Genomic DNA, 26,283 nt, shown 5'->3' with positions numbered 1-26,283 from the left:
ATTCCAGGGATCCTCTTCAAACAACAACACTCCCCTCACGGGGGTCGTTGCCAACAAAGAGCCAAAGTGTGGACTTGCGACAAAGTGTTTGCCGACCAGTCCCCCATACACACATAGACAGAAGAGGACCAAACACTGCTCACACACCCCCACCAGTTGAACATGGACAGGGAAAAGAGCATTCAAGAGAGTGATAAGCCAGTGGATAAGACAGGTTCTTTCAGGACACCCCTGAATACCTGGGGCTGACGGAGCTTCTGGCTCTTCAGGCACAGCAACCAGGACCTCCTCTTCTGGGACCTCCTCCTCTGGGATCTCCTCCTCAGGCATCTCAGACACTTCAAAGATATTGGTGTGTTTCATTTTACTTTGAGGAAAACGTGTGCCAGTCATAACAGAAAGCAGTGCTACCACACGGACATCAGACATCACAAAGGCCATTCATACTGCGCGCACACATGCGGCACAACCTTGCACGTCTCAAACCCAAAACAGACACAGGCCCAGGGAGGGCAAGATAACACTTAAGAGAGGAAGATGAAGCATCTCCTTTGTCAAGAGATCCATAGAGAGGGTACCTCTGGGTGCTGGAGGCTCTGGTGCTTTGGGAGTGGCCGCAGGCACTTTTGCTTCAGGAGCAGCCTTCCTGGGCACCTCGGGAACTTGGAAGATATTAGTAATAGTCAGGCTTATATATTAAACAGGAAGAAGAACAATGAGACAGGATGCACTTCAGAAAGCAACTGAACTGGACCCACAGCTTCGCCCAGTGTCTCCACACTCACACACACACATATATGTGCGGGAGGATGCATCCTGGGAGAAAACTGATGGCTGTGTTTAATTGAGATTCCCAGGCGAGGGTGTGAGTAAAATACACCCTCTCCCTATGTAGCAGGCTTCCCTTCTTCTGAGGGGACATCACTGTCCCTCAGCGCTGCTGGTTGCTCCCTGGCAGTGACATAAGCCCACATCTTACCCATTACAGCTCTTCGTAATGCAGCCCAGGGCATTCTGGGAGCGAGGAATAAAAATCCTGTCAACATCACAGCTCTTTTTTTTTTTTTTTCCCCTCTTCCATTTCTACTCTTTGTTTCAACTGCTCTCTCTATTGGCTTCTTTCCTTGTCCTCAGAAACTCCCTTCTTTCCTCAGCTTTCCCTTCTTTGTGTTGACTCCCACAACCCATGTGTTTCACTGGATTTAGTATCCATCCCTTGCTCTTTTTGGCCTCCAAAATGATCAGATTTCACTATACCTGTGCCATACATATCAATACTATATGGATTTCATAACATACGTATACAACCCTTTCTTTCATTGCTCTCATATATTAAAGTCTGAGTTAAAAAAAAAAAAAAACTTTTAAGTGTTGGAAGATTGATGTCTATAACCATTCTCTGAATGAAGTTGCCTATAAAATCATGCTGACATTCGCTGTGTCAGTTTAACATTGTAAGTTTGGACTCTACCCAAAAAAACATACAATCAAGTTTTAAAATTTAAAATGCTAGTATCTGGTTTTTCAGAAGACAAAAACTATGTTGCGCGGTCCAAATATCCCTTGCGTTCTTTAAAACACTCCAGATAACTGAATACACCACTCCTACACCACACAAAAAAGCTTCACGTCATCGCAAATGGACATGATAACAGACATCAAACAAATTATGACATTTAAAACTGTCAGAAGCAGTCATGTTGAGGTTGAGGCTAGCGCTAACAAGTACCTCGAACTGGTGCAGGGGCTGGTTTTTCTGGCACAGCTACAGGTATGCGCTCTTCTTGAACAGCTTTCTTGGGCACTTCAGGCACTTCAAAGATATTAGTATATGTTAGTTTTGTGGGGACAATGGACACGTAGAAAACTATAAGACAAAGAGTAACACATGAACACAGTCTTATCTGAGACAGTGCTAGGGTTACATTCAGTTGTCATTTATACTTTGCTTCAAATATGTACAATGACCCAGGTTTCAAATACTTTCATGCAGGAGATGGGAATTCTGCTTCTAGTTGCAATTTTTGAGTCAAGACAGGATACCTGTAAAAATGTATACCCTCTCCGTACAACAGTAAAACAAAGACTGCTTATGGAATACAAATATATATTAAAATAATCTGTATTATTCATTATAAGTCATCATAACATCATTTATGAAGATTCTTTGCTTTACTGTTATCACTTCTTTCTATCAATAATTTCATTTCTACAAAACTCTCCATTTTCAGTTTTGCACAGTTCCTATCTTCTACGTAATTCACTTCAATACACTCACTTCAATTCACTTCAAGTGATATTTCACTTCAATTCACTTTAGCAATACATACGTTGTTTCATGTGCTAATGGAATGATATATTCATTGATATATTCATTAATTTTTGGGGGGTCACTGACTCAAGCCTTTAGATAAGTGGAGAACTGATGCTGCTGCTGTTATCCACCAGTGCAGAATGTTAAGAAAATTCAACAGTACAGCATCATGTAGTTTAAACTGAAGACACCTTTTCAGGCTTTTTCTTCAGAACAAATGGCCATCGTCTTTAAATTAAGCACTTCTTAATCTTATATGATAAGCTTTAAAAATAGGTCAGCAAACTGCAGATATTTTTCAAGGAACTGAATTGAGTCATGATGCAATGTTTCTAACATCTGATATTGCAGTTTATATTCTTCACTCACATTTCAGCATCACAAGTAAAGCTAGTTCAATTAAGTCCAGAAAAACATGATAGGTCCTTCTTATTTAACAGCAGTAATGATGACGTGTACCTTTGGCTGGTGGTAGTTCTGCTTTTTTGGGTACAGCAACAGGCTCTTTCTCTTGTGGGGCAGCTTTCTTGGGCACTTCAAGCACTTTAAAGACATTATTTCCTCTTAATTTCACAGAAATCATAAGTACAAAAGATTATAACACTGATCAGAAAACTAAGGATTTTAGATATTTGTAACACTACAACATTGAAACCAGAGTGTAGCTGGCCAATCACTCATGCAATTTCAAGCACGGGGGAGGCCAGGGGTAGAGGACAAATAACATGTTACACAAAAGAAGGGACAGTTGAAGAAATAATTAATCAAGAAATGAAATAGTAAAGCAGCTGCTCCATCAAATTATACCTTTTGATGGTGGAACTTCTGGTTTCTTGGGAACAGCCACAGGTTTTTTAGGAACAGCCACAGGCTTCTTGGGCACAGCCACAGGTTTCTTGGGCACAGCCACTGGCTTTTGGGGGATAGCCACCGGAATCTCTTCTTCTGCTTCTTCCTGCTCAATCACCTCTGGCGCTTTAAAGATATTAGTTCCTTTTACTGGACAGGGCTAAAGATATACATACAGTATAATGGTGGACAGCAGACCATAAAGCAAGCCCTTGAAATATTCCAGGGATCCTCTTCAAACAACAACACTCCCCTCACGGGCGCTGTTGCCAACAAAGAACCAAAGTGTGGACTTGCGACAAAGTGTTTGCCGACCAGTCCCCCATACACACATAGACAGAAGAGGACCAAACACTGCTCACACACCCCCACCAGTTGAACATGGACAGGGAAAAGAGCATTCAAGAGAGTGATAAGCCAGTGGATAAGACAGGTTCTTTCAGGACACCCCTGAATACCTGGGGCTGACGGAGCTTCTGGCTCTTCAGGCACAGCAACCAGGACCTCCTCTTCTGGGACCTCCTCCTCTGGGATCTCCTCCTCAGGCATCTCAGACACTTCAAAGATATTGGTGTGTTTCATTTTACTTTGAGGAAAACGTGTGCCAGTCATAACAGAAAGCAGTGCTACCACACGGACATCAGACATCACAAAGGCCCATTCATACTGCGCGCACACATGCGGCACAACCTTGCACGTCTCAAACCCAAAACAGACACAGGCCCAGGGAGGGCACAATAACACTTAAGAGAGGAAGATGAAGCATCTCCTTTGTCAAGAGATCCATAGAGAGGGTACCTCTGGGTGCTGGAGGCTCTGGTGCTTTGGGAGTGGCCGCAGGCACTTTTGCTTCAGGAGCAGCCTTCCTGGGCACCTCAGGAACTTGGAAGATATTAGTAATAGTCAGGCTTATATATTAAACAGGAAGAAGAACAATGAGACAGGATGCACTTCAGAAAGCAACTGAACTGGACCCACAGCTTCGCCCAGTGTCTTGACACTCACACACACACATAATAAATTTAAAATGATAGTATCAGGTCATTCAGACGACAAAAGCTATGCAGCGAAGTCCAAATATCTCTTGCATTCTTTAAAACACTCCAGATAACTGAATACACCACTCCTACACCACACAAAAAAGCTTCAGGTCATCACAAATGGACATGATAACAGACATCAAACAAATTATGACATTTAAAACTGTCAGAAGCAGTCATGTTGAGGTTGAGGCTAGCGCTAACAAGTACCTCGAACTGGTGCAGGGGCTGGTTTTTCTGGCACAGCTACAGGTATGCGCTCTTCTTGAACAGCTTTCTTGGGCACTTCAGGCACTTCAAAGATATTAGTATATGTTAGTTTTGTGGGGACAATGGACACGTAGAAAACTATAAGACAAAGAGTAACACATGAACACAGTCTTATCTGAGACAATGCTAGGGTTACATTCAGTTGTTTCTCTAAATATTTATTTGATATTTCAATCATAAAGTCTCCCATCCTTCCCATTTTGGATATGTAAAGGAGATTGAGAAAATAAATACCTTTTATAAGGCATTATGTCCTAAAAATGCCTAATTCAATGAATTAGGTTTCCACAATATAGTGTAAAAACTTTATATATTGCAAACGGTGGGGGATGATGACCTATGAAAAAATTCAGTGAAAATAACAGTTAAGGACCTAAGAAAAGGATTCTGTTCCATGATGGTACCCATGTCAACACAGATACCTGGAAGTACTTGCAATTTACTTAAAATGAGTCTCAGGGACTTCAAAGTTATTAGTACACTCCATTTTACAGTTATAGCACAATTAAACATCATTGCATAGATTAAAACAGAGTATAGTAGAAATTACAGAAGTAACAATCTACCACTAATCAGTCTGTCTGGCACACACTCATGCTCAATGCAAATTGTTCAGTAAATATCATTTAAAAGCTGATACTGGACAAGACAGAACAGAAGAGGTTACGATAGTGCTTAAAACAAGATTTGTTGTGCTTATCCTGATAACCATGATAATATATACCTCTGGTTGCTGGAGGTTCTGTTTTTCTGGTAACAGCTACAGGAATTTTCTCTTCTGGGACAGTCTTCTTGGGCATTACAGGCTCTTTAAAGATATTAGTATTTTTTAATTATGTGTATTAAGCTCTAAAATGAAGGTGAAATACTTTTTGAGGGAAGAAAAAGAGATCTTGATCATAAGATGTACCTTTAGCTCGTGGAGCTGCTCGTTGTTTACGTACAGCAACAGGCTCTGGCTTTTGAGGCATCTTAGCTGGTGCTGGTTCCTCAGGTATCCCAATAGGCTCTGATTCCACACGTGCCACAACGGTCTCTGGTTCCTCGAGTACCACAGCAGACTCTAGTTCTTCGAGTGTCACAGCATGTTCTATTTTCTGGGGTGCTGCAAAAGGCTGTGGTTTTTGGGGTGCCAAAACAGGCTCTGGTTCCTCAAGTAAAGCTACAGATTCTGGCCTTTGGGGTGTCACAACAGGCTTTGTTTTAGGGGATACTGCAAAAGGCTTTGTTTTCTGTGAAAGTGCAACAAACTCTGTTTCTTCAGATACCATATAATGCACGGATTTTTGGGGTTCCATAAAAGTCTTTGTTTCTGGGGACACCTCAGCATAGGGTGCCACAACGGTCTTTGGTTCCTCTGATGCTACAGTGAGCTGTACTTCCTCAGATGCCACAAGAGGTTCTGTTTTTTTGGGTGCCACAATGGGCCTTGGTTTGGGAGGCAAGACATGCTTTACTTTTTGGGGTGCCACAACAGACTTTGGTTCCTCAGGGCCCACTATCAGCTCTGGTTTCTCAGGTACCACAACAGGCTCTGGTTTTCGGAGTGCCATAACATGTTCTTTCTCTTCCAGTGTCACAACAGGTTCCGATTTTTGGGGAGCCAAAATAGGCTCAGGCTCTTCAGATGCCATGAAATGCTGAGGTTTTCGAGGTGCTACAAGAGGTTCTGGGACCTCAGGCACCACAAAAGTCTCTGTTTTTGGAGGCAGTGCAGCAGGCTCTTGTTTTTGAGGTGCCACAGAGGGCTTTGATTCTGGGGGTGCGGCAGTCAGCTTTGTTTTCCGTAGAACTGCAACAGGTCTTTTCTTTGCTGAGAGAGATGTCTCAGCCACTTCATGTACATAAAAAGATATTAGTTCTTAAGTTAACAGCTGCTCAGACATACACATCAAGTTTAAGTTAATCATAAACCATAAAACACAATTGTAACAGAAACAACAAAATCAGCAAGCATCCCTCATTTATGTCGGTATTTTTTCAGGATGGGCAGACACATTTTGGCTTTTCTCCCTTCACATGCGCGCACACACCCACGCACACACCCACGCACACCTTACACCTACACGCAGAAGAGCACAGACGCACTTGCAGTATAACTTAAGCTGTAAGTAAAATTAATGATAATTATACACAAAATTGACAAGACAAAAGATATTAATAACTCTGCAAGTAATAAGCTTAAGACTCTTTCAAGAATTATCGGTGATGGCATCTAATTTTTCCTTGTAGAGATTCTGGTATTTTAAACGCATTGATAGTTTCTGCTCTTAGCTACTCTAATTAGTACTTCCCTTCTTTGACTATTATCAGTTTAAAGATGTTAGTTGCATTTGTTTTCATGAACCCAAACATATGCTAGGAAGAACATCAAGTATAACGTCGTACAGCATGAAGAATTGAAGCATAAAACACAGGTAATTCAGACATCCCAGATTTATGACTGTTTGTCAAAAAGAGCCACATGGGTGTTTACATGTGTAGCACTCATAGAACAAGAACATTTTAGAAACTCAGAAAATAAAAGGTCTGGAAAATAACAGCGGTAAAAATAAGAGAAAAGATATTGCTACTATTATTGAATTACTGTTGAGATTTACCTTTTGCAGGTTCTGGTTCTTCAGGAACAGCCTCAGGTTCTGGTATAACTTCAGGTTCTGGTTCTTTAGGCACAGGTACTTTCTTTTCTGGAACAGCTTTCTTCGGCATCTCAGGTTCTTTAAAGATATTTATTTGATTTACTTTTAGGAATTTGAATAGTAGGAATTAAAAAGGAGACAATAGCTCCCAGGTGAAAATCATCAAACAACATCAGAAAAAATGAAAAGAGACTCAGATAAATCCCTTATGCATTTTCATATTTCATGATGCACATCAGTACTAGCTATTCCTGCTTGTATGGAACAATTCACAGAGGAAGATGACAACACAATCTGTAACATTTATAAATATCAGAATATAAAAAGATGATGAATAATTTTTAAAAGATAATATTCACAGAAACAACTGAAAAATTATGTATGATTTTATCAGTATGGAACATGTACCTTTAGGTGGTGGAAGTTCTGTTTTTTTAGGAACTTCAATGTGTACTTTTTCTTCTGGAATCACTTTCTTGGGCACTTCAGGAACTTTAAAGAAAGTACTTTATTTTATTTGCATGAAATTTGAATCTATGTCTGCAGTTCTAAAGACACTAAGAAAAAGCAGAACTTGGGGATATAAAAAAATTCACTGTTTTTGGATATGAATATCAACCTTTTCCTTGCCTACAGAAAATTTTTCTCTGATGTCTCTTGCTGGTTAGAAAAAGATCAAGTTCTCTCTCTCTCTCTCTCTCTCTTCACACACATGCAAATACAACAATTTATACAACAAATATAATTTATAAATCTTTTATAGCAAAATAAAACCCCCAAAAAACAAAAAACAAAACTTCCAATATCTTAAAACAATACTCTAGAAAACAAATAGTTATTCTTTTATTCATAATACAACTGTTACCTTTAGGTGGTGGAGGTTCTGGTTTCTTTGGTACTTTGACTGGCACCTCTTCTGGGACGACTTTCCTTGGTTCCTCAGGCACTTGAAAAATAATAACAACTTTTACTATAATAATTTCATAAGAAGCATTAAAGAATAACAGCAGAACACTATTAGTGAAGACACCACTTTCCAGATCCATTTTTTCTCACGTTAGCAGACTAGAAAAACATTAGACAACAGAATAAAATTCCGAGAGAGATGTGTCTCATTTTCTATAATATTAAAATAACAGACTATTTTTTTTCCTTCTGTTAATTGTTTCAAAATAAGAAATATATTCAGCTGGTGGAAATTCTGTGTTTTTCTTTAGGTTCAGAAACAGGTACTTTTCTTGTCTGGGATTTCCTTGGACGCATCTGGCACTTAAAAATTAATACCCATGCTAACTATAAGAATTTAAATTATTTGTAAATAGCAGTAACGTGGGAAAAAAAAAAAAAAACAAAGCAAAAAGGACACCAGGCAGTATCAGTTACACGTGACCTTCTCCCAAATGTTCTTTTTACTTTCAGTCTTGATAAGAGTCATGTAAGAGTATCAAGGGAAAAAGAGGCTACTATTCAAAATGAAATACATAACTGAGAGTTTTTAAGGTGGAAAAGATGGAAAATAGCAGCAGGAAGGTTTTATCAGTGAAAGGAATATGAATTATTTCCAAGGTTTTATTAATGACAATGATCTTTAGCTGGTGGAGTGCTTGGTTTTTAGGCACAGTAACTTTAATGTTTTTCTTCAGGAACCACTTCCTTGTGCACTTCTGACGATTTAAAGAGATTAATTTCTGTTATTTGATGGAATTCTACAGTTATGTTCCATAAGGAACCACGGTTTTGATGTCTTTATTAACTTAAATTTCCTTTATTTCCCTGTAGAATCTGATGGAGCACCTCAGACTTCTGGAGTTTTTTCTGCTTTTAATTTATATTACTCTTCAATTTTTAGTAAACTGTCTCTCTGATCAAAATTTGTCTGAGGTTGGCACTGTTCTTTTTACATTCTTGGTTACATTCTTCTATGCACTCTTCTATGACTTCTTCTCTGCCTTGATTTTTCTTTTATAAATGGAGAATCTCCTTCTGTGTCAGACCTGTGTCACTTATTCTTGGAATGTACTTGGAAATCCTTAAATTCTGTTTTGGAACTAACTTTTCATTGTCAGTCCAAAATATTTCAGATCACTGAAGCCCTGGTTCTCTCTTTAACATTTCTGATATGGTCTTCAAGGTTCAGTCTCTTCTCCATTCAATTTTATCAGTATTTCTGACTGTCTTACACTACTTATGACTATCTTTCAAAAAAGAGGGTTTAAAGTTTTTAAAATGTTAGCATATGCAGAGCTGTGGCCATAGAAAGTAAAGGTAATAGACCAACAGTTTTTTAAAACACTAACAACAACAACAAAAAACAAAAAATAGCATTCACAAAAACAAGTCAGAGTGTGTTTTTTCTTCCAAAAAATATTTTTATCTCTATTGAAACATACCTTTGGCTGGTGGCGGTTCTGGTTTTTTAGGCACTGAAGGTACTTTCTCTTCTGAGATTTTCTTGGGTACCTCTGGTACTTTAAAGAAAACAGCATGCATTTTTGTTACATTTAAGACATCTAAAGACATGTAAATTATTAAGAAGAAAGACTCTCATAAGACATGTATTAGAAAGATCCATTAGGACAAATAAGAGATATATTATGCCAAAAATGTTGTATACTGCTATATTCAACTAGGAACTTTTGGAACTGAGAAATGAAGATTGATACCTCAGATATCAATGTATCTTAATTTGAAGAATTAGAAATGTGAAACATTAAGAACAGAAAAGTAAGAAGAAACAAGTAGACACGAGCAGACAGTGACAGGAATCAATGGAACACTAAATTTAAAGAGTACTGTGAAAGAGGAAGGGTATGTACTTCTTGGTTTAATGGGATTTTGCAGGCTATTCCTAGGACCTATGACATATCCGTGAAAACATTTGTTCCATTAATGTCACTGCCTAGTGACTCGACTACAGTTTTCCTTATTTATTTTCAGTCCTTTTTTCTGTTTTCTGATATAATTTGTGCTATAGAAGGTACAGCCAACATCAACTAATTTCTAAGCATTTGACAACAATGAAAAAACAAGAGACAGAAGCAACTTGAAAAAGGACAAGGAGAGGGTATGCTGGCCTATACCTTTGGGTGCTGGGGTTTCTGGCTTTTTAGACACAGGGACAGGTTTCTTTTCAGGGACTGCTTTCTTGGGCAGTTCAGGCACTTGAAAGACACATAAGAGATTTTAATTTAATGAATTTCAAGTACACATACAAATAAATAAGACTAGTAAAGACATATCAAAAAGGGATACATACAACACAGATGTCATAAATCTGATGTAAACTACAAATATATTAAATCATTACACTTTAGACACAGTTCAAGAGATGCAACAGACTTGAGCAGCAAAAGACAAGACCCCAGTTTTACGAGTTTATCAAACTACCTTTAGGTGGGGGAGGCTCTGGTCCTTTAGGCACAGGAGTAGGTTCTGCTTTTTTAGGCACAAGGATAGGTACTTTTTCTTCTGGAACAGTTTTCTTAACTACTGCAGTCACTTTAAAGATATTAGTTTAAGAATTTAGGAAGAACAGAATGATAGGTCATACAGAAAAACAAGTTTGTAAATATAAGTAAGGAATAAAAAGAATGAACACAAAGATTAGTTACATTGAACAAGAACTACGTAATGAACATGAATAATTTTCCTGGAATTCATTATTTTGCAAGTTGTAGGAAGAGATGAAGATTATATACCTTTAGGTGGTAGAGTCTCCTCTTTTCTGAAAACAGTAGAAACTTCTTCTTCTATGTAAATTTCCTCATGAAATTCATGCACTTGAAAGATATTAGTTTAGATAAATTAACTCTAGATTAGTATCTTCATACAACAAAATGATGTGAAAGACAAACAACAAATAAAAACAAATATTCAGGCTTATTTAAAGATACACATGTCTACTCCATATGTTCCCTCAGAATTAGGCTCATTACAACTGAGGAAAGAAAAAATATTCTGTTCTATCCTGGTCTGTCTCTGCAGATTGTCAGAAGAAAGTCCTGTGATATGTCCTAAACAGACTCACTTCCTTAGATGAAGAGAAACCGTCCTTTCTATTTAAGCTTTAACTTTTTTTTCCCTGAACTGATGTCAAGTAGCAGGGTCACGTGCCATTATCTTTTGGGCTTAAAGCTAAACAAGCACCTTTTTTTTCCCTCAAGAACAAAGCTAGGTGTTATTGTTTTTTAAAATGCTCTCATTAATTTCAAGTTATCTGTGTTTTCAATACCACTTCACGTTCTTTTATCATTTATTAAGCCCCACTGAAAACTCCATAGGTTATGGTTCACAGAAAATTCTCAAAGACATTAAAGAAATCTATGCGAATTCCTTTTATCCTTCCAATCCCACTCAACAATTTTTATTTTATTTTATTTTATCTTTGACATTTGGTACTTCCTCATTAAGTATAGGAGGAACTATTTTTTCTTTGTGGACAGTTTTCTTTGGCACTCTGTGCACTTAAAAATATTGGTTTATTTTAATACACACTAAGAAATAAGTAGCACAGGTCTTTAAAACAAAAGTGCTACTAGAGCAGCATGAAAATACATGGTATTAAGCAGTGAATACAGAAACTCAGACTTGCTGTAGTTCATTGGTTTTCTAACAACTAGGAAGTTACAGGTATGAATTCTTTCTTCTCTAAAAAGGTATGTGTTAGCTTTTTTTCCATCCCCTGTGAAACATCCTTTAGGAATTTGGGGAATTTGAAGGCAATGTTTTTCTTTTAAAGTTCAAGAACTGAACTGAATATGGGCTTTATATACCTCTAGCTGGAGGAGCTTCTTCTTTAGGTACAGCAGCAGGTATTTTCTTAAGTGGGACAGCTTTCTTTGTCACAGCAGGTACTTTAAAGATATTAGATTCATTAAGAATATTATCATATACATAATGTGAATAACAAAAAAGCAATGGAAGACATATGGTATTTAAGGGAGCATTAGAATGATCACATTATTTAATTGATGGGAACATAAATGGAATGATAAAGATGATTAATGGAGTTGCATATGATAATTTATATATTGTTTGAATAGCTGGTTTACCTTTTGCTGCTGGAGCTTCTAGTTCACTAGAAATAACAGGGACTTTTGCTTCAGTTGGGACTTCCTCATAAGCTTCAGGTTCTTCAAAGATATTAATTTATTTTACACATTTCAATGGTATTTACAAGCCAAGATTAGAAAGACAATTTATAATGCAAACACTTCGATGTGTACATGACTAATGAGTTGTTTGGTCCTAAATTATTTAAATATCCTAAGTTATTTAAATAGCTTGGTCTTTATTTAACTGCTATTGCTACAAATGACTTGTCCTAATTAGGAAAATACGAATTAAAAGTAAACTGTTTTCTAGTTTCTTCACTCTGTATATTAGATAGAACAGGTAACCAAATTTCACATTTCTGTATCTGAAAAGCTCAACACAGTGAATTAAGTCAGGCAGGATGGCACTTAAGCAATGTCTGCTTAAACTAATACATTTAGTTCAATGCTGCTTAAGTGCTTTCCAGAATCTGATATGAATCTCTCTCCCAGCAACGAAGGGGAAAAGAACACTTTGAATGTGCTAAAACATGACTTATTTCTGAGGAGAGAAGGTCCTAAAGACATGTATGCAAATTACTTTTATATAATTAAGAGAAAAAAATAAATTGATAACACATATTTTTTTCTTGTTTTACAAAGAACCATAGCACATTAATGTCTTTATTCTCTGCAGTTTTATGTTTGGTAATTGATTCACTGGTGTACCTTCATATGAAAGGGGTTCCTCTTCTCTAGGGATTATTGTAGGTACCTTCACTTCAAGGTCTGCCCTCTTACGAGTCTCAGGCACTTTAAAGATATTAGCTTTCTTTTAGCAACCTCAAAATCATTTGCAATTTATAAAATTCAAAATTATAAATAAAATCCCCTAATACAGAAGTTCTCTTGAGGTCTACAATACCATGCGGTTCTGTGGCAGGAATATTGTTCAGTTCTAAAACTAAGTTGGTCGAGAAGTTAATTGTGTGAAAAAACATATAGGTTTTGCTCTCAAAGAGTGTAAGTTAGGTACTGTTTTCACTGTACCTTCATGCTTTTGCCTCTGATACATGTAACAGCTTTAATGGTTTTAACTTAATACTTTTCATCTTAGTACTCCTCTATGAATATCATGACCAACATATTGACTTCAAAATCCTAGCTTAAGCTACATTCACAGCTACAGACCAAAGTACTGAGGTTTTGATATACTGGCAGTATAAGTAGTGATGCCTTCTCAGTATGTTTTAGTTGATAAATCATTGTAGCACATAGATAGCACACTACTAGCCCACATATAGTATGTATATAAAAGAGTTTTTAATTTCTCACTCAGTGAAACCTGCAGTTAGGGATTAGATATGCTTGCCATGACATAAATAACATTGAGATCAATTTAAAAGCTGTTAGCTGCCAGCAAAGATACAAATACTTCTTTTTCCATAAAAATCTCATATCAAAAGTTCTTCTACCTTTCAGGGGTGGAACTTCTATTTCAGGTGCGTATGTAGGTTTCTTTTCTTCGGAGACACGTTTTTTGACAACAGCAGGCCCTTTAAGATATTATTTACTTTTAGGACTTTAAAAGTTATTTGGAAGAAGTTAGAATGAAGAACAAATTTAAGAGGCTGATTCATGACACAACAAAATGTTGACTTTGAAGATTAGACAGAAGAATAACATACTAAAACACATTTTCTTGAAAGATGGACATAGTTTTGGACAGTTGATTCTCCTTTTAGAAGAAGCAGAAATACTCCTTATACTGCTGTCACATGCACCTTAAAGACAGAGGACCCGTTTAATGGAACTATGCATATTTTCAACAAGAACTTGAAATACGTAGACAAAAAGCTCAGCCACAAACAGCTGGAAAGAAGTAACACAGAGACAAAAAACAAAAAACATATGCATAACAAGTAATGAAGATGAAAGAGTGAAATCAGAGTTCATGACTCATGGGTGCAACGAAGTATACCTTTAGCTGGTGGAGCCACTTCTTTTTTAGGAACAGCAGGTGGCACTTTTTCTTTTGGAACAGGTTTCTTCGGCACTGCTGGCACTTTAAAGACATTGTTGTTTTAAGAATTTTTGCACGAACATTATGGAAGAATGAAACAACAGCAAGCAATGCAAAAGGTCAGATAAATTAAAAGACTATAAAACACAGTCTAATGCTGGTGACCTCACAGGCCACTCCTTTTGATTCCAGCTGCATGACTCAGATTGAAAATTCTATTTTGATACGTAAGACTGGAGTCCTCAGTAATCACTAAAAGAAAACACTGCTCTTTTGGGATAGTCCATAATAATTACTCCATGGACTATCAGTTCTAATTGATGACAGCTGGAAATACACAAAGTTTTCATTTCCTTTTCATTTAGAGGTAACGCTAAGTCTTCATGCTAAAATAAAACCCCATCCCACTGATTTCATTATCATAATTTGTATAAAAAGCAACTACAAAAATAGCACAAAATGTGTTTCTGGCAAATCCAGTGCTTTGAACAGGAAATTACAAAACTCCAGAATGGCATAGAAATTCTGCTTCAATCCAGCGACAGGTATTTATAACAATCGTTTTCTGTCCAGGCTGATACAGGAAATACTCATTAAGACTGTATCCAACTTATCATTATGGCTGAAAAGGGTCCTTGATTCTTAGATTATTATGGGTAATTGGGATTTAACTGACGGGGAGTTACAACTAGGCATCATGGAATAGCGTAAAGGACCTACATTGATTTATATAACCATTTGTTTTCAATAATTAGAAACTTTCATTAATAATGATGACTAAAAATTGAAGAACCAAGCAAACCTTACAGCCTCATTCCTTTGTCTTCAATAAGAAAGTCATTTGTCTTTTGAATTTGTCATTCTTATTTCTTGAAGAAATATTTATTTTTGAGGGATAGGGAAGATTCTGAGAAGGTAGAAGAATTTGTTTTTAAATTTATATAGTAGTTTATATACCTTTAGCTGGTGGAGCTTCTTTTTTAGGAACAGGAACAGGCACTTTTTCTTCTGGCAGAGGTCTTTTAGGCACCTCAGGCACTTTAAAAAATGTTTCATTAGGGAGTTTTAGGTTATTCACAAGGAGTTTCAACAGATATAGAGAGAGCAAACAGAATAACCACTCATCCATAGAACCACCACATCATCATTATGCAGAGACAAGGACTAGCCACTTGGTTCAGAGTGCATGAGCAGCTAAAATGAAGGTATATTGTTTTATGTCTGCTGTATTTTAGATGCTTTCTGTTTGGCACGATGGATCCTATAATTCTATAGAATTAATAAATTTAAATGACAGACAAGAAGGCCCCGTCTAAGTTTTAAGAAAAGCACAGCCATTAGACTGGACAGGAGAAATAAATATTGACACACAAAAATATCGAATATAAACTGAAGCTGAATTGCATCAGAGTATTATCATTTAATTTGTGTCTGTCACACCAACACTAGCTCATTTCAGGCAGTCTAACTGGAAACCTTCACATTGCACTTCGAAGGGAAACATTCCTTAATAAGGAAGGAAGAGGAGAGAAACAAACTTCAAATAGATTTTTTGTCACCAACAGCAGATACACACAGTCTATCATGAGTGGGGAAAATTATAAATAAACCCCAAAAGGAGACCTAAGCTGTAGCTGGGGAACTCAATGAACAGCATTAAGAATAAAGAAACCATTAACTGAGATACCTATAGCTGGTTGGATTTCATAGGTTTCCTCATACGCCTCCTCAAACTTCTCATAGATCTCTTCCTTCTCCTTAAATTCATACTCTTCATAGATTTCCTCCTTTTCCTCAACTTCCTCTTCATATTCTTCTTGTTCCTGAATCTCCTCATATCTTTCAGGTTTTTCAGCTTCTTCATATGCTTCAACTTCTTCAGCTTCCTGAGCCTGCTCAAAGTCTTCTGTACTTTCATATGTCTCATACTTCTCATATTCCTCATATATATGCTCATATTTCTCCACTGCTGGAGCAAGGGCAGGCACAGGGACTTTTTCTTTCCGGATAAGTTTCTTGGGTACTTCAGGCACTTTAGAGACAGTGTTACTGTTACTACCTTACAATTATTTAATTTTTTTTTACAGTTAGCTAAGACAGTCCATATAGAACAGAAATTATTTTTGATAACCACAAACAGAAGTTACAAAAAAGAAACATATACTCTTGAAACAGTAAATACATTCTAAAAGATTTTAGAAATGAAGAGGGAAAACAAATCTTTGGGAAAAATAGGAAGTGAATCTATACCTTTAGTTGGTGGTGGTTCTTTAGGTTTGGGGACAGCAGCTGGCACTTTAGCTTCTGCAGCAGGCCTTCTCTGCACCTCAGGAACTTTAAAGATACATTTTTCTTTTAAGAATTTTAATAATCTTAAAGCATGAGTAAACAACACAGGAAACAAAGCTTTACAGTTCTACAATATGGTTTTACAAAGACTTTTGACACATGACAATGACATGGTTAGAAAGAAGAAGGTCAAGAGTATTCTTAATACGCATAATAATAATCATGATCAGAAGCACATATACCTTTTGCAGGTGGAACCTCCACTTTTTCAGGGTGGGCAACAGGCACCTTCTCTTCAGGAACAATTTTCTTAGGCACCTTTGGTACTTTAAAGATATGATTTAACTTCAGTTTTCTTGTTGTACAATTTTTGAATATGCACAAACGCAGACACTTATGAACAGCAGAACAGAATCATACAAACAAATAAACAACATAGTGACTAATATAAGACAGACATACTAAAACATCTTGTGCCAAATTCAGCTATATGAAGAATGTTATCTACTAATCCTACAACATTTACAAACTGCAATACCTTTAGCTGGTAGAGCTAGCACCTTTTTAGGAACAGGTATTTTCAGGAACAGATTTCTTAGGCATCTCGGGCACTTTAAAGACTTTTTTTTTAAAGAATGTCATTGACCAATAGGATTAGAAAGACAACACAAAACATAAACAAATATATATATGGAATAAGAATCGATTTGCAGCTCTTCTTTAAAGATAAAACAGAAATATAAACAAAATATACTTTATATCCAGGGAAAGACTTCTTTGAAAAGTCAAGTTATTGTAGACCTTATTTTTTGCTAAAATTTTATAGACTGCCCTAAACATCAAGACAGAAAACGCAGCAAGACAGCATGGACACAAAAATAACATAAGTTAAAAAAAAAAAAAAAAGTTGTTTTATAAGAACAACAACACAGATTATTTTCATAGATATTAATTTATATACCTTTTTGTGGAGGAAGCTCCATTTTTTCAGGAGTAGGTATAGGTATTTTTTCTTTCGGAACAGGTTTCTTAGGAATCTCTGGCTCTTTAAAGAAATTATTTTGCAAACATATTTCAAGAATACTTTCAAAGCATTAAAAACATGAAACAAGATAAAAAATTTCCCCCAAAGACATGAAGACTTACAGACAATTTAGAACAAGAAATAACAAAGCCAAAAGATCTCCCTAGTAACTTGCAAGAAGAGATGGTATACCTTTGGCTGGTATTTCTGGAATAATTTCTTCTTCTTCTGCCTCAGGAACAAAAATGGGAAGCTTTTCTTCAGGCACAACTTTCTTCGTCACCTCAGGCACTTTAAAGACATTATTTTAAGAATTTTACTTTTGCAACATTCCAAAGGAAAATTCAGAACATAAAACACACCACAACATAAGAGGACACCAAGTTTAACATAACAATGGTAATTGACAAGGAAATTTTATTAGTTATTTTCCTTTCCTCTCCTAAAAATATCAAAATGGAATTGAGGTGTATAAATTATATGAAGATTAGCTTTCCATGCCCAGTTCCTAACTGCACAGCATTATTGCTGACCATAAACATTAGTAATACATGCTACAAGAGAAGTTGTAGAAAAACCTCTCTTAGTTTTCACACACACAAAAAAATGTGTCTGTTTTCCAAATTTATTCTAAACAACTCAGCTGCTTAAGCAGAAACTGTTCAGCACCCAGGCAGTGGTAATAATCTGCCTCCACTTTGAGAGGTCTGTCTTCCAGCTACTCACAGAGTCAACTGAATTTTGATGGGTTTTTTTTTGCATCAGATTTGAGTATACACTGTAAAGATATGGGTGAGAAAGATCTTTCTGACTTGGAAATTTTCCAGGTAACAGCCTATATGTTACAGTTGCAGACACTTTGTTTAAACATTATGCCATAGTAACACTTGTTCTGAACAATGATATCACTATCCATCATTTTATTCAATGCAGATACCTACAATGAAAGATGAGCAGATCATTTGAGGTCTGATCCTCAGCCCATTTAAGTTAAAAACAAAGTAGATAATAAAAGCCTTTTTGAGACCTAGCATTTTTTTTCTGCAGCGGATCATCAGTGTGCTAGAAACAAGGGTCTAACTTTACATGAGTATAAACTATGAGTTTTAAAAAAAGATTCCACAGAAACATAAACAGGCAAGGGAGAGGAATTGTCTGCATACACCAGAAGGTGATATACCTTTAGCTGGTGGAAATTTCTTTGCTTTGGGCACTTCAACAGGGACTTTTTCTTCTGGGACAGCTCTCATGGGCATCTCCGGCTCTTTAAAGACATCATTTTGTAAGAATTTTTCAATTACTTTGAAAGCATCAAAATCACTAAAAACATGAAGCAAGATCACAAACACCCAAAAGATAAACTCTCTCAAAACGACAGTTCAGATTTACATCAAACCTAAAATATAGAAGTGACAATAGCTTAACGAACTGAACAGACTTCTTCGATAATTTTCAAGAAGGAATACTGTACCTTTTGCTGGTATCTCTGGAACAGCTTCTTCTTCTTCCTCAGTACCAAAAGCTGGTACCTCTTCAGGGGGAGGTCTTGGTATTTCTGGCACTTCAAAGATAGTACTTAATTAGGTAAGTTAGGTAACTTACTTAATTAAGTAGGAAAATTAAAACATCACACACAGAGCAGTCTACCCAGGACATCCCAAACCAAGACACAAGTGACACAGAAGCTGGAGTGTACAAATTAGCAAGTACATTTGACACAAACTGCTACCATAAGAAGCAGTACTATCAGTACTCTAGTAAGATATATCATTCGCATGTTGAGTTATGAGAAAAGATACCTTTGGCTGGTGGAGGTTCTGGCTTTTTAGGCACAGGAACAGCTACTTTCTTTTCTGGAACTTTCTTGGGCACTTCAGGCACTTTAAAGACATTTTTGTTTAAGAAATTCATTTTCAATGTAACACGAAGCAAAGTAAAACGATAACATGACTAACATTAAAATAACTACACGAGTATGTTAAACTTAATTTAGTGAGAAAGATAACAGATTTTAAAAGTGCATGCTTCATCACAGATTCACACAAATATAAATTTAGAAACGTGACAAGTACAGAATTACAAGTTGATGTAGTAAGGTTAGGGGTAATCTGACTGTTTACATACATTATTTACCTATGGAACAGCTGTTTGTGATAAATCAAGTAATTTAAAATCATTTAGCTATATAAATAACTACTATCCTTTGTTCCATTTCAGAAGTGAGACACAATGCAAGACACAAATGCATAAATCTGCAAAGCATAGAACAAACATAAGACTAACAGAAATGCTCACACATAATGTCAGTGTATGATTCCAGATAAAATACATTAGGAAGAGGAATGGAATTATTACTTGCAGTCTTCTAAAGTTGAGAAATAAAATTAGAATTACGTAGTTGAATCACAAATTCATGTACCTTTGGCTGCTGGAGGTTCAATCTTTTTAGGTACAGGGACAGGTACCTTCTCTTCTGGCACAGGTTTCTTTGGTACTTCAGGCACTTTAAAGATATCATTATAGTTTAAGAATTAAGTTTAAGTTTTTAACCATAAGGTAAAGAGAAGTGACATGAATTAAACAGTGACGACAAATACTGACAAAAACAGAAATCTCTCTTTTTGCACCACATTATTTTGAAGAAGTTGAATAAAGAAAAAAACTCATTTTTTTCTTAATGCATTCCATCAAGAGTTGATATACCTTTAGCTGGTGGAGCTTCCTTCTTTTTCAGTACAGGAGCAGGTACCTTCTCTTCTGGTACAGGTTTCTTTGGAACTTCAGGAACTTTAAAGATATCATTGTAAATAGAGTTTTGTACAAGAAGTTAAAATGTCATGATTTAGAAGACAGTGACACTAAACTATTGAAGACAAACACAAAGAATGACAATCCCTAACAGCAACAATGCTTTTGCTATCATACATTTAAAACAAGTGAGAAGATAAAACAAGTCTAGAAGATCTTTCTGAGCACTACTAATTACAAGTTGCTATACCTTTAGCTGGTGGAGCTTCCTTCTTTGGCACCAGAACCTTCTTTTCTGGTTCGGGTTTCTTCAGTACTTCAGGTGCTTGAAAAATATTATTTTGGTTTAAGAATAGTGCATAAGCTATTTAAAGCAGAAATGAAACATAAAAAGACAGCACCACAAACTTTTCATATGAAGAACTCCCTCCCACAAGAACAGGAAAAGAAATATTTAACTAAAGCATCTGAGAAATACTGCATATTAGAAATCTGGAGAATGTTTTCTAAGAAAAGATAATGTACCTTTTGCTGGAGGAGCTTCTTTTTTCTTCAGAATAGATATTTTTTCCTCTGGAACAGGCTTCTTGGGCACCTCAGGCACTTGAAAGATACCATATTGTTTTAGAATTTACTTCTAAAGAGGGAGGAACATAGAGTTCAAGCAAGCATCCCTAGCACAAACCTCAAATACACACCCAGAACATACAACTATGATTTACCACAGGTTGCACATTAAGACAAAATAAAACAGCAAACAGAATGCAGTCACTTCTATTAAGCCCATTCTCCCCGCCCCAGCCGCTGATGTCATCAAGCATAATGGTTTTAAATCCAAAGGGAAATGTGTTGATTCAAAGAATAAGATGTAGTTTGAGTTTTCAGAACCAGCTATTAGAGAAGATTATTATGGTGGGAAATGTTAAAAAAAAATAGTACTTTTTCTTTAGATTTTGGAGCAAATTAAAAATGCTTAAAATGGTCAAAAACGGACATTCTAGTAAATAACTACTTCAATTTCTGTATCAGATTATCAATGTTTTTACTATTTTTCTCCTATTTCCCCAAGAATTATTCTCCTAATTCTTCCGACATAGAAAAGAAAACATTTAATCATGTTGAATAAGCAGCTTTAGGAGATATATATAATATAAATTGTTGATTACATTTTTTCCCTCACAAATCTGCCAATAAAGTGGATAAAGTTTATCAAGGAATTTGCTTCTAACATAGAACTATGGACACAATACAAATACCTGTAAGAGACCTTGGTGGGCAATGGCAATGTTTTGAGTGGCTCACTTTGATGATAATAATAATAATAATAATAGAAATCCTGATTCTGCTAAAAATCAATAGAATTTTTCCCTTTAACTGGAAAATGTGTCTTAGTGTTCTCTGGAATCAGAAGCCAGAATTATCCCTACAAATTTTATGATTGCAGGAGAGTAAGCCCATTGACACTGAGTAGGCTGAAGAAATTTTTGAGTACATATAAATTAAGTTTAACTATTATCACAGAGTCAAGGGAAATCCTAGTTAACCTGAATCTTATTCCTCTTCAGGACAAACTTTGCTTTCACGGCACACAGGAAAAAGTGCTAAGCAATGTTTCAAAATTTGCAAATAAGCAATAAAATTGAATATTTGTGTTTTGACACACATTAATTAGTTAAAAGAAATCCTAAACTTCTCTTTAGAGAAGAGATAAAATGGCATGATTTGAGTAAGGATTGGCAAATAATGCACATTTTTAAGTACTCTTAAATGACTGAGATCCCTTTGGAAAATCAGGCATAGCTAGTCTATATATTATGATGTACGATGTTGAAAGGCTTTATTATCAAAATCTTGGAATGACCTAGTTGCATTCTCTAAGTTCTGAAGAGTATCTTCATGCTGTACTAACAATGTTTAAAATTTATCTCCATAAAAAAATATATTTCAAAGGAAAGCATGTACAAGTAAAAGTATGAAAATACGGTAATTTCACAGACCTTTTATGCCTTCTGTTTCATGAAAATATATTACTCCCTTACAAGCAAGCAAATAAATGAAAAAAAAGAAAAAAAATCCAAAATATTTCTGTGTGTAACACAACATGACTTGTGTTCCTAAATCACTAATTTTCAAATATCCTACACCTCCTTCCTAGCTGAAAAGACTTTTTTTTTGTCTGTGCTTGCAGAATTCCCATAAAGATTTCTAGATCTTTCAAACTACTCTTGACTGATAGCAAGATTAAACCCCCAGACAAGGATGAAATAAAGTTGATTTAAGTTGCCTTAGTGGATTATACCCACTTTCTGTGAAACAGGAATGCACACTTATGACATACAACAATTATCTTTAAGATATTAGTACTGAACTGTAGGCATACAGCCATCCACCACGCTTTCTATAGTGCATGCTAATCATTAAATAACTTGGGAAAATGTACATTGGAATGTACACCAGGATATATTTAAAGTAAGCTTCAATATATTAGCAGAGTGAAAAGGCATTTTTCTTATATAACCCTAAAATTAAAGTATACCTCTAACTGGCGGGGGAGCTTTCTCTTCATATTGTGGAACTTGTACTTCTTCCTCATATTGAGGTACTTCCTCTTCGTAATAAGCTTCCTCCTCATACTGGGTGACTTCTTCTTCATACTGAGGAACTTCCTCCTCGTAGTGAGTAACTTCTTCATAGTGGCTGACTTCTTCCTTGTAATGGATTACTTCCCTCTCATATCTGGTGGCTTCTTCCTCTTCATATTGTGGAGCCTCTTCTTCCTCTTCATATTGAGGAACTTCAACATATACTTTTTCTTTTCGGACCACTGTCTTGTGTACTTCAGGCACTTAAAAAGACAGCAAATATAGGAATCTTAAAATTTAGCACACAGATCTTATGGATAGTAACGACCACATGGCATATACTAGTAAGAATTAAACTGACAGAAGAACATTCCACAGAAAACAAAGTCATACTCACTGCACATGGAACATACAATACACAAAACACATGTATATCAATACATGTATTTCAATACTCTATCCAATATACCTTTAGCTGATGGTCTTGTCACTTTTTTAGGAAGAGAAATTGGTAGTCTTTCTTCAATGATAGCCCTCTCTGGTGCATCAGGCACTTAAAAGATACAGTATATTACATTTAAGAATATTAGAAAGACAAAAAGATATTTTACGAATTACATGGTTAATACATAAAAGGAAACTATGCTTATAGACATTGGACATGTTATTATGAAGGCAACTGGGTGTCTATTCAATACAGAAAAGATATACATTTCAATAGGTGAAAGCTCTGGCCTAATGAAAGACAGAAGAACTCATTGCTCAGCAAGGAAGGCAATCTTCCTCTTCTGTTGACTACTTTGCCTTGTGGCTTCTATATTCAGTAGCCGTCGCCAATGAGAGCAGAAAACTCTCACAATTTTAAAGGTTCCAAAAGATTAAGGTGTGAATCTTCTTCACTCTTTAAGATTTGTTCAGAAAGAACACACACTTTAAGTAGCATATTCTCTTTGTAAGAACAGTAGTGCACGGCTCTCCTCTTCTGATACAGGTCTTCTGGAAATTTGTGATCAACACGATGGGAAACTGTTCCCAGAAAAATCACTCTAGGGGTTAACAAGTGGGGAACCATTAGACTTGCCAAGTCAGATAATAACTACAGCATTTTCTTAATCAACCTGAGAACTTTCCAATCTTCTTAAGAGATGAAATCCATCTTGCTTGAAAACCTGTGGAGTTTTTTTTACGAAGCCCTTGTACTGGCATGTTCAATACTGGGACTGTGCTAAGTTAAGTGTCTGGGCTTCCACTGTAGCATCAACAAGCCAGGAAGAAAGATTTAAGCCTTTTGTGAGACTCCAGTATTGTTCTGGAATTGTTTTGATACTCTAAAAACTTCACATTTGGGACCAGGGAATCCCTGATGCACAGATCTTGAAAGCATGTGTTTTGTTGTCTTGTTTCTTTAGAATAGCTTACAAGATTTTTTTTTTCAGTTTGTTCATACCTGTGTATGAAATCTCCTCTTCTGTGTGAAGAGAAATGGATACTTCCTCTGACATAGCCCAGTGTTCTTCTTCTGTTGCTACTTCAAAGACAGAATCTATTTTAATTTTTTTTTTCTGGTGCAACACTGTACATTACCTATCCCATTAAGGGTTTCTTAGAAAACCAGTTATTGTTTCATTACACCTCCCACTCCCAGAGGAACTGGGGAGAATATATCTCTAGCATTTCTTAAGGGTTCCGATTCAAGTTCCTTTGGGATTATCACAAAATGTCAGCAATGCAAGAAAAATGCCAGGGCAGCAGGCTTGTAGGTTTGGTGGTACTGCATTACAGACAGTCTGTTTGTAAATTAAATGATGATCAGGAGTACCTTCTGGCGGTGGAGACGCTCTTCGTTTTGGAACAGCAATAGATACTTTTCCTTCTGTGACAACTTTCTTTGGAGCTTCTGGCACTTTAAAGACAGTGATTGTAAGAATACTAAATTCTAAAAAAATTCTCACACACTCTGAAGTTCATACAAAACAGTTACAGGGAACTATTTCACACTTACATAGCAAGAATCTTACATATCTTACAATAAACACCACAACCGCACCAAACAAAGACAATGGCACGCTTAAGCTTTAACACATAGTAGCTAAATAAGCTTTAACACATAGTAGCTAAATATGTATTTAATATTTTGAAGATCAATAGTTTGTGGGGTTTCCTGGGAAAAAATTCCCTAGATAAATCAGACGCTTTGAGATACTTTACTGACAGCAAGAACATAGATAAATATTAGAATAATATATTTTATCAACTAAAATAATAAATAAGATTAGATAAAAGTTAAAACATCAAAAATCTAAAAGCATATTCACAGAACATGAAGTAAGATGCAAAAATGGAGACAAAAGTAAGATGCTATAGGATGCAATGTCCATATCTAGGCTCTTCAGAAGTACAACTTAACCACAGAACAGCATACATACAGAACACATAACACTTCCTAAACACAAGAAAAACACAGAGCAAAGAAAACACTTGAAAGTTTGAACCTTTGTTCTGAATACTGATGACATCATAAAACCTGGATTTTTTTTTCTAAATACTTTTTATTCAACTTCTTCACTGAGTAAATTTCTTCACTCAGCTTTCCAAAGCTCTAAGCAGCTAGCGTAATCAATGAGAATACTAGCTGCTTATATATATACATGACAGATACAGATATGTGACTGTTTTCTATCACCTGCATCACTTTGATGGGGAAAGGATAAAGTTCCTTTAACTTTATAATCGAGTTAGTAGAGACTGGGATTCTATTAACCAAGGAGGTAATAAGTATAAGGTGCACTGATTTCTGATGTGTAGAAGCCTTCTCTACTTTCAAAAGAACTTATGTACCTTTAGCTGGTGGAGCTGCCACTTTCCGTGGAACTGGAACAGGCACTTTCTCTTCTGGCACAGGCTTCTTGGGCACTGGTGGTATTTTTTTTTTAAAAAAAGAGTTTATTCTAAAAGATTTTGAACTAAGTATCATTTCCGAACATAATCAAATGGCAAAACACAAAGGCACACACCTGAAATTCCTTTAAGGCACATAAATAAAAAGGGAAACACTGAAACATACAATTTATGCTATACAATCAGATGTTAGAAGTAGAAGTCAGTCAGTATTATAAGAAAGTTTTCTTGTATAGCACTAAGAAATTATATACCTCTTTTTGGTGGAGCCTCCTCTTTTTTAGCAACAGCAACTTTTTCTTCTGTGATAATTCTCTTGCGTACTTCAGTCACTTTAAAATATTAAATAAACATAAGAATACTCAAGTGGAAATGTAGTTCTGTATTTAGCACACATAAGCAAGTTTGTCCTACCTCATCTGATTTTTTTTTTATTTGAAAAAAAGTTTAAAGAATCTCCAATAAGAGCAAAAATAATACTTTTCAGAAGAGGATAACTTATAGTCACAGTAAAACAAAGATGATGAGCAATAGCCAAAATAAAAGGGAAGATCCAAACTGAGATTACAGACTA

At 36.0% G+C, this 26,283-nt stretch overlaps 1 protein-coding gene across 1 annotated transcript in view; it reads right to left on the bottom strand.

The window, feature by feature from the left end:
• The window catches only part of LOC104572228 (titin), a 232,197-nt gene that overhangs the window by 109,136 nt on the left and 96,778 nt on the right, over positions 1-26,283 (bottom strand). The window contains exons 127-163 of the mRNA XM_088526952.1: positions 25,650-25,741; positions 24,631-24,714; positions 22,766-23,074; positions 20,755-20,832; positions 20,480-20,554; positions 20,185-20,268; positions 19,901-19,984; positions 19,281-19,361; positions 18,953-19,042; positions 18,662-18,745; positions 17,674-17,772; positions 17,419-17,502; positions 16,700-16,783; positions 16,419-16,502; positions 15,856-16,227; positions 15,126-15,206; positions 14,127-14,210; positions 13,621-13,701; positions 12,164-12,244; positions 11,885-11,965; positions 10,811-10,891; positions 10,500-10,610; positions 10,193-10,273; positions 9,503-9,580; positions 7,978-8,058; positions 7,521-7,604; positions 7,074-7,190; positions 5,384-6,307; positions 5,198-5,281; positions 4,414-4,497; positions 3,622-3,720; positions 3,225-3,289; positions 3,122-3,188; positions 2,774-2,857; positions 1,730-1,813; positions 579-662; positions 240-437 (exon numbers count right to left, since the gene is read on the bottom strand). Coding sequence (XP_088383078.1) covers positions 240-437; positions 579-662; positions 1,730-1,813; positions 2,774-2,857; positions 3,122-3,188; positions 3,225-3,289; positions 3,622-3,720; positions 4,414-4,497; positions 5,198-5,281; positions 5,384-6,307; positions 7,074-7,190; positions 7,521-7,604; positions 7,978-8,058; positions 9,503-9,580; positions 10,193-10,273; positions 10,500-10,610; positions 10,811-10,891; positions 11,885-11,965; positions 12,164-12,244; positions 13,621-13,701; positions 14,127-14,210; positions 15,126-15,206; positions 15,856-16,227; positions 16,419-16,502; positions 16,700-16,783; positions 17,419-17,502; positions 17,674-17,772; positions 18,662-18,745; positions 18,953-19,042; positions 19,281-19,361; positions 19,901-19,984; positions 20,185-20,268; positions 20,480-20,554; positions 20,755-20,832; positions 22,766-23,074; positions 24,631-24,714; positions 25,650-25,741 — 4,598 coding nt within the window. The remainder of the gene's footprint in view (positions 1-239; positions 438-578; positions 663-1,729; positions 1,814-2,773; positions 2,858-3,121; positions 3,189-3,224; positions 3,290-3,621; positions 3,721-4,413; positions 4,498-5,197; positions 5,282-5,383; positions 6,308-7,073; positions 7,191-7,520; positions 7,605-7,977; positions 8,059-9,502; positions 9,581-10,192; positions 10,274-10,499; positions 10,611-10,810; positions 10,892-11,884; positions 11,966-12,163; positions 12,245-13,620; positions 13,702-14,126; positions 14,211-15,125; positions 15,207-15,855; positions 16,228-16,418; positions 16,503-16,699; positions 16,784-17,418; positions 17,503-17,673; positions 17,773-18,661; positions 18,746-18,952; positions 19,043-19,280; positions 19,362-19,900; positions 19,985-20,184; positions 20,269-20,479; positions 20,555-20,754; positions 20,833-22,765; positions 23,075-24,630; positions 24,715-25,649; positions 25,742-26,283) is intronic.

This window comes from Tinamus guttatus, unplaced genomic scaffold, assembly GCF_059628265.1.
Source record: "Tinamus guttatus ecotype Peru unplaced genomic scaffold, ASM5962826v1 Tinamus_guttatus_pri_ptg000260l, whole genome shotgun sequence".
Taxonomy (NCBI): Eukaryota; Metazoa; Chordata; class Aves; order Tinamiformes; family Tinamidae; genus Tinamus; species Tinamus guttatus.
Note: the sequence above shows the minus strand (reverse complement) of the source record. Positions and strands in the feature narration are given on the sequence as shown.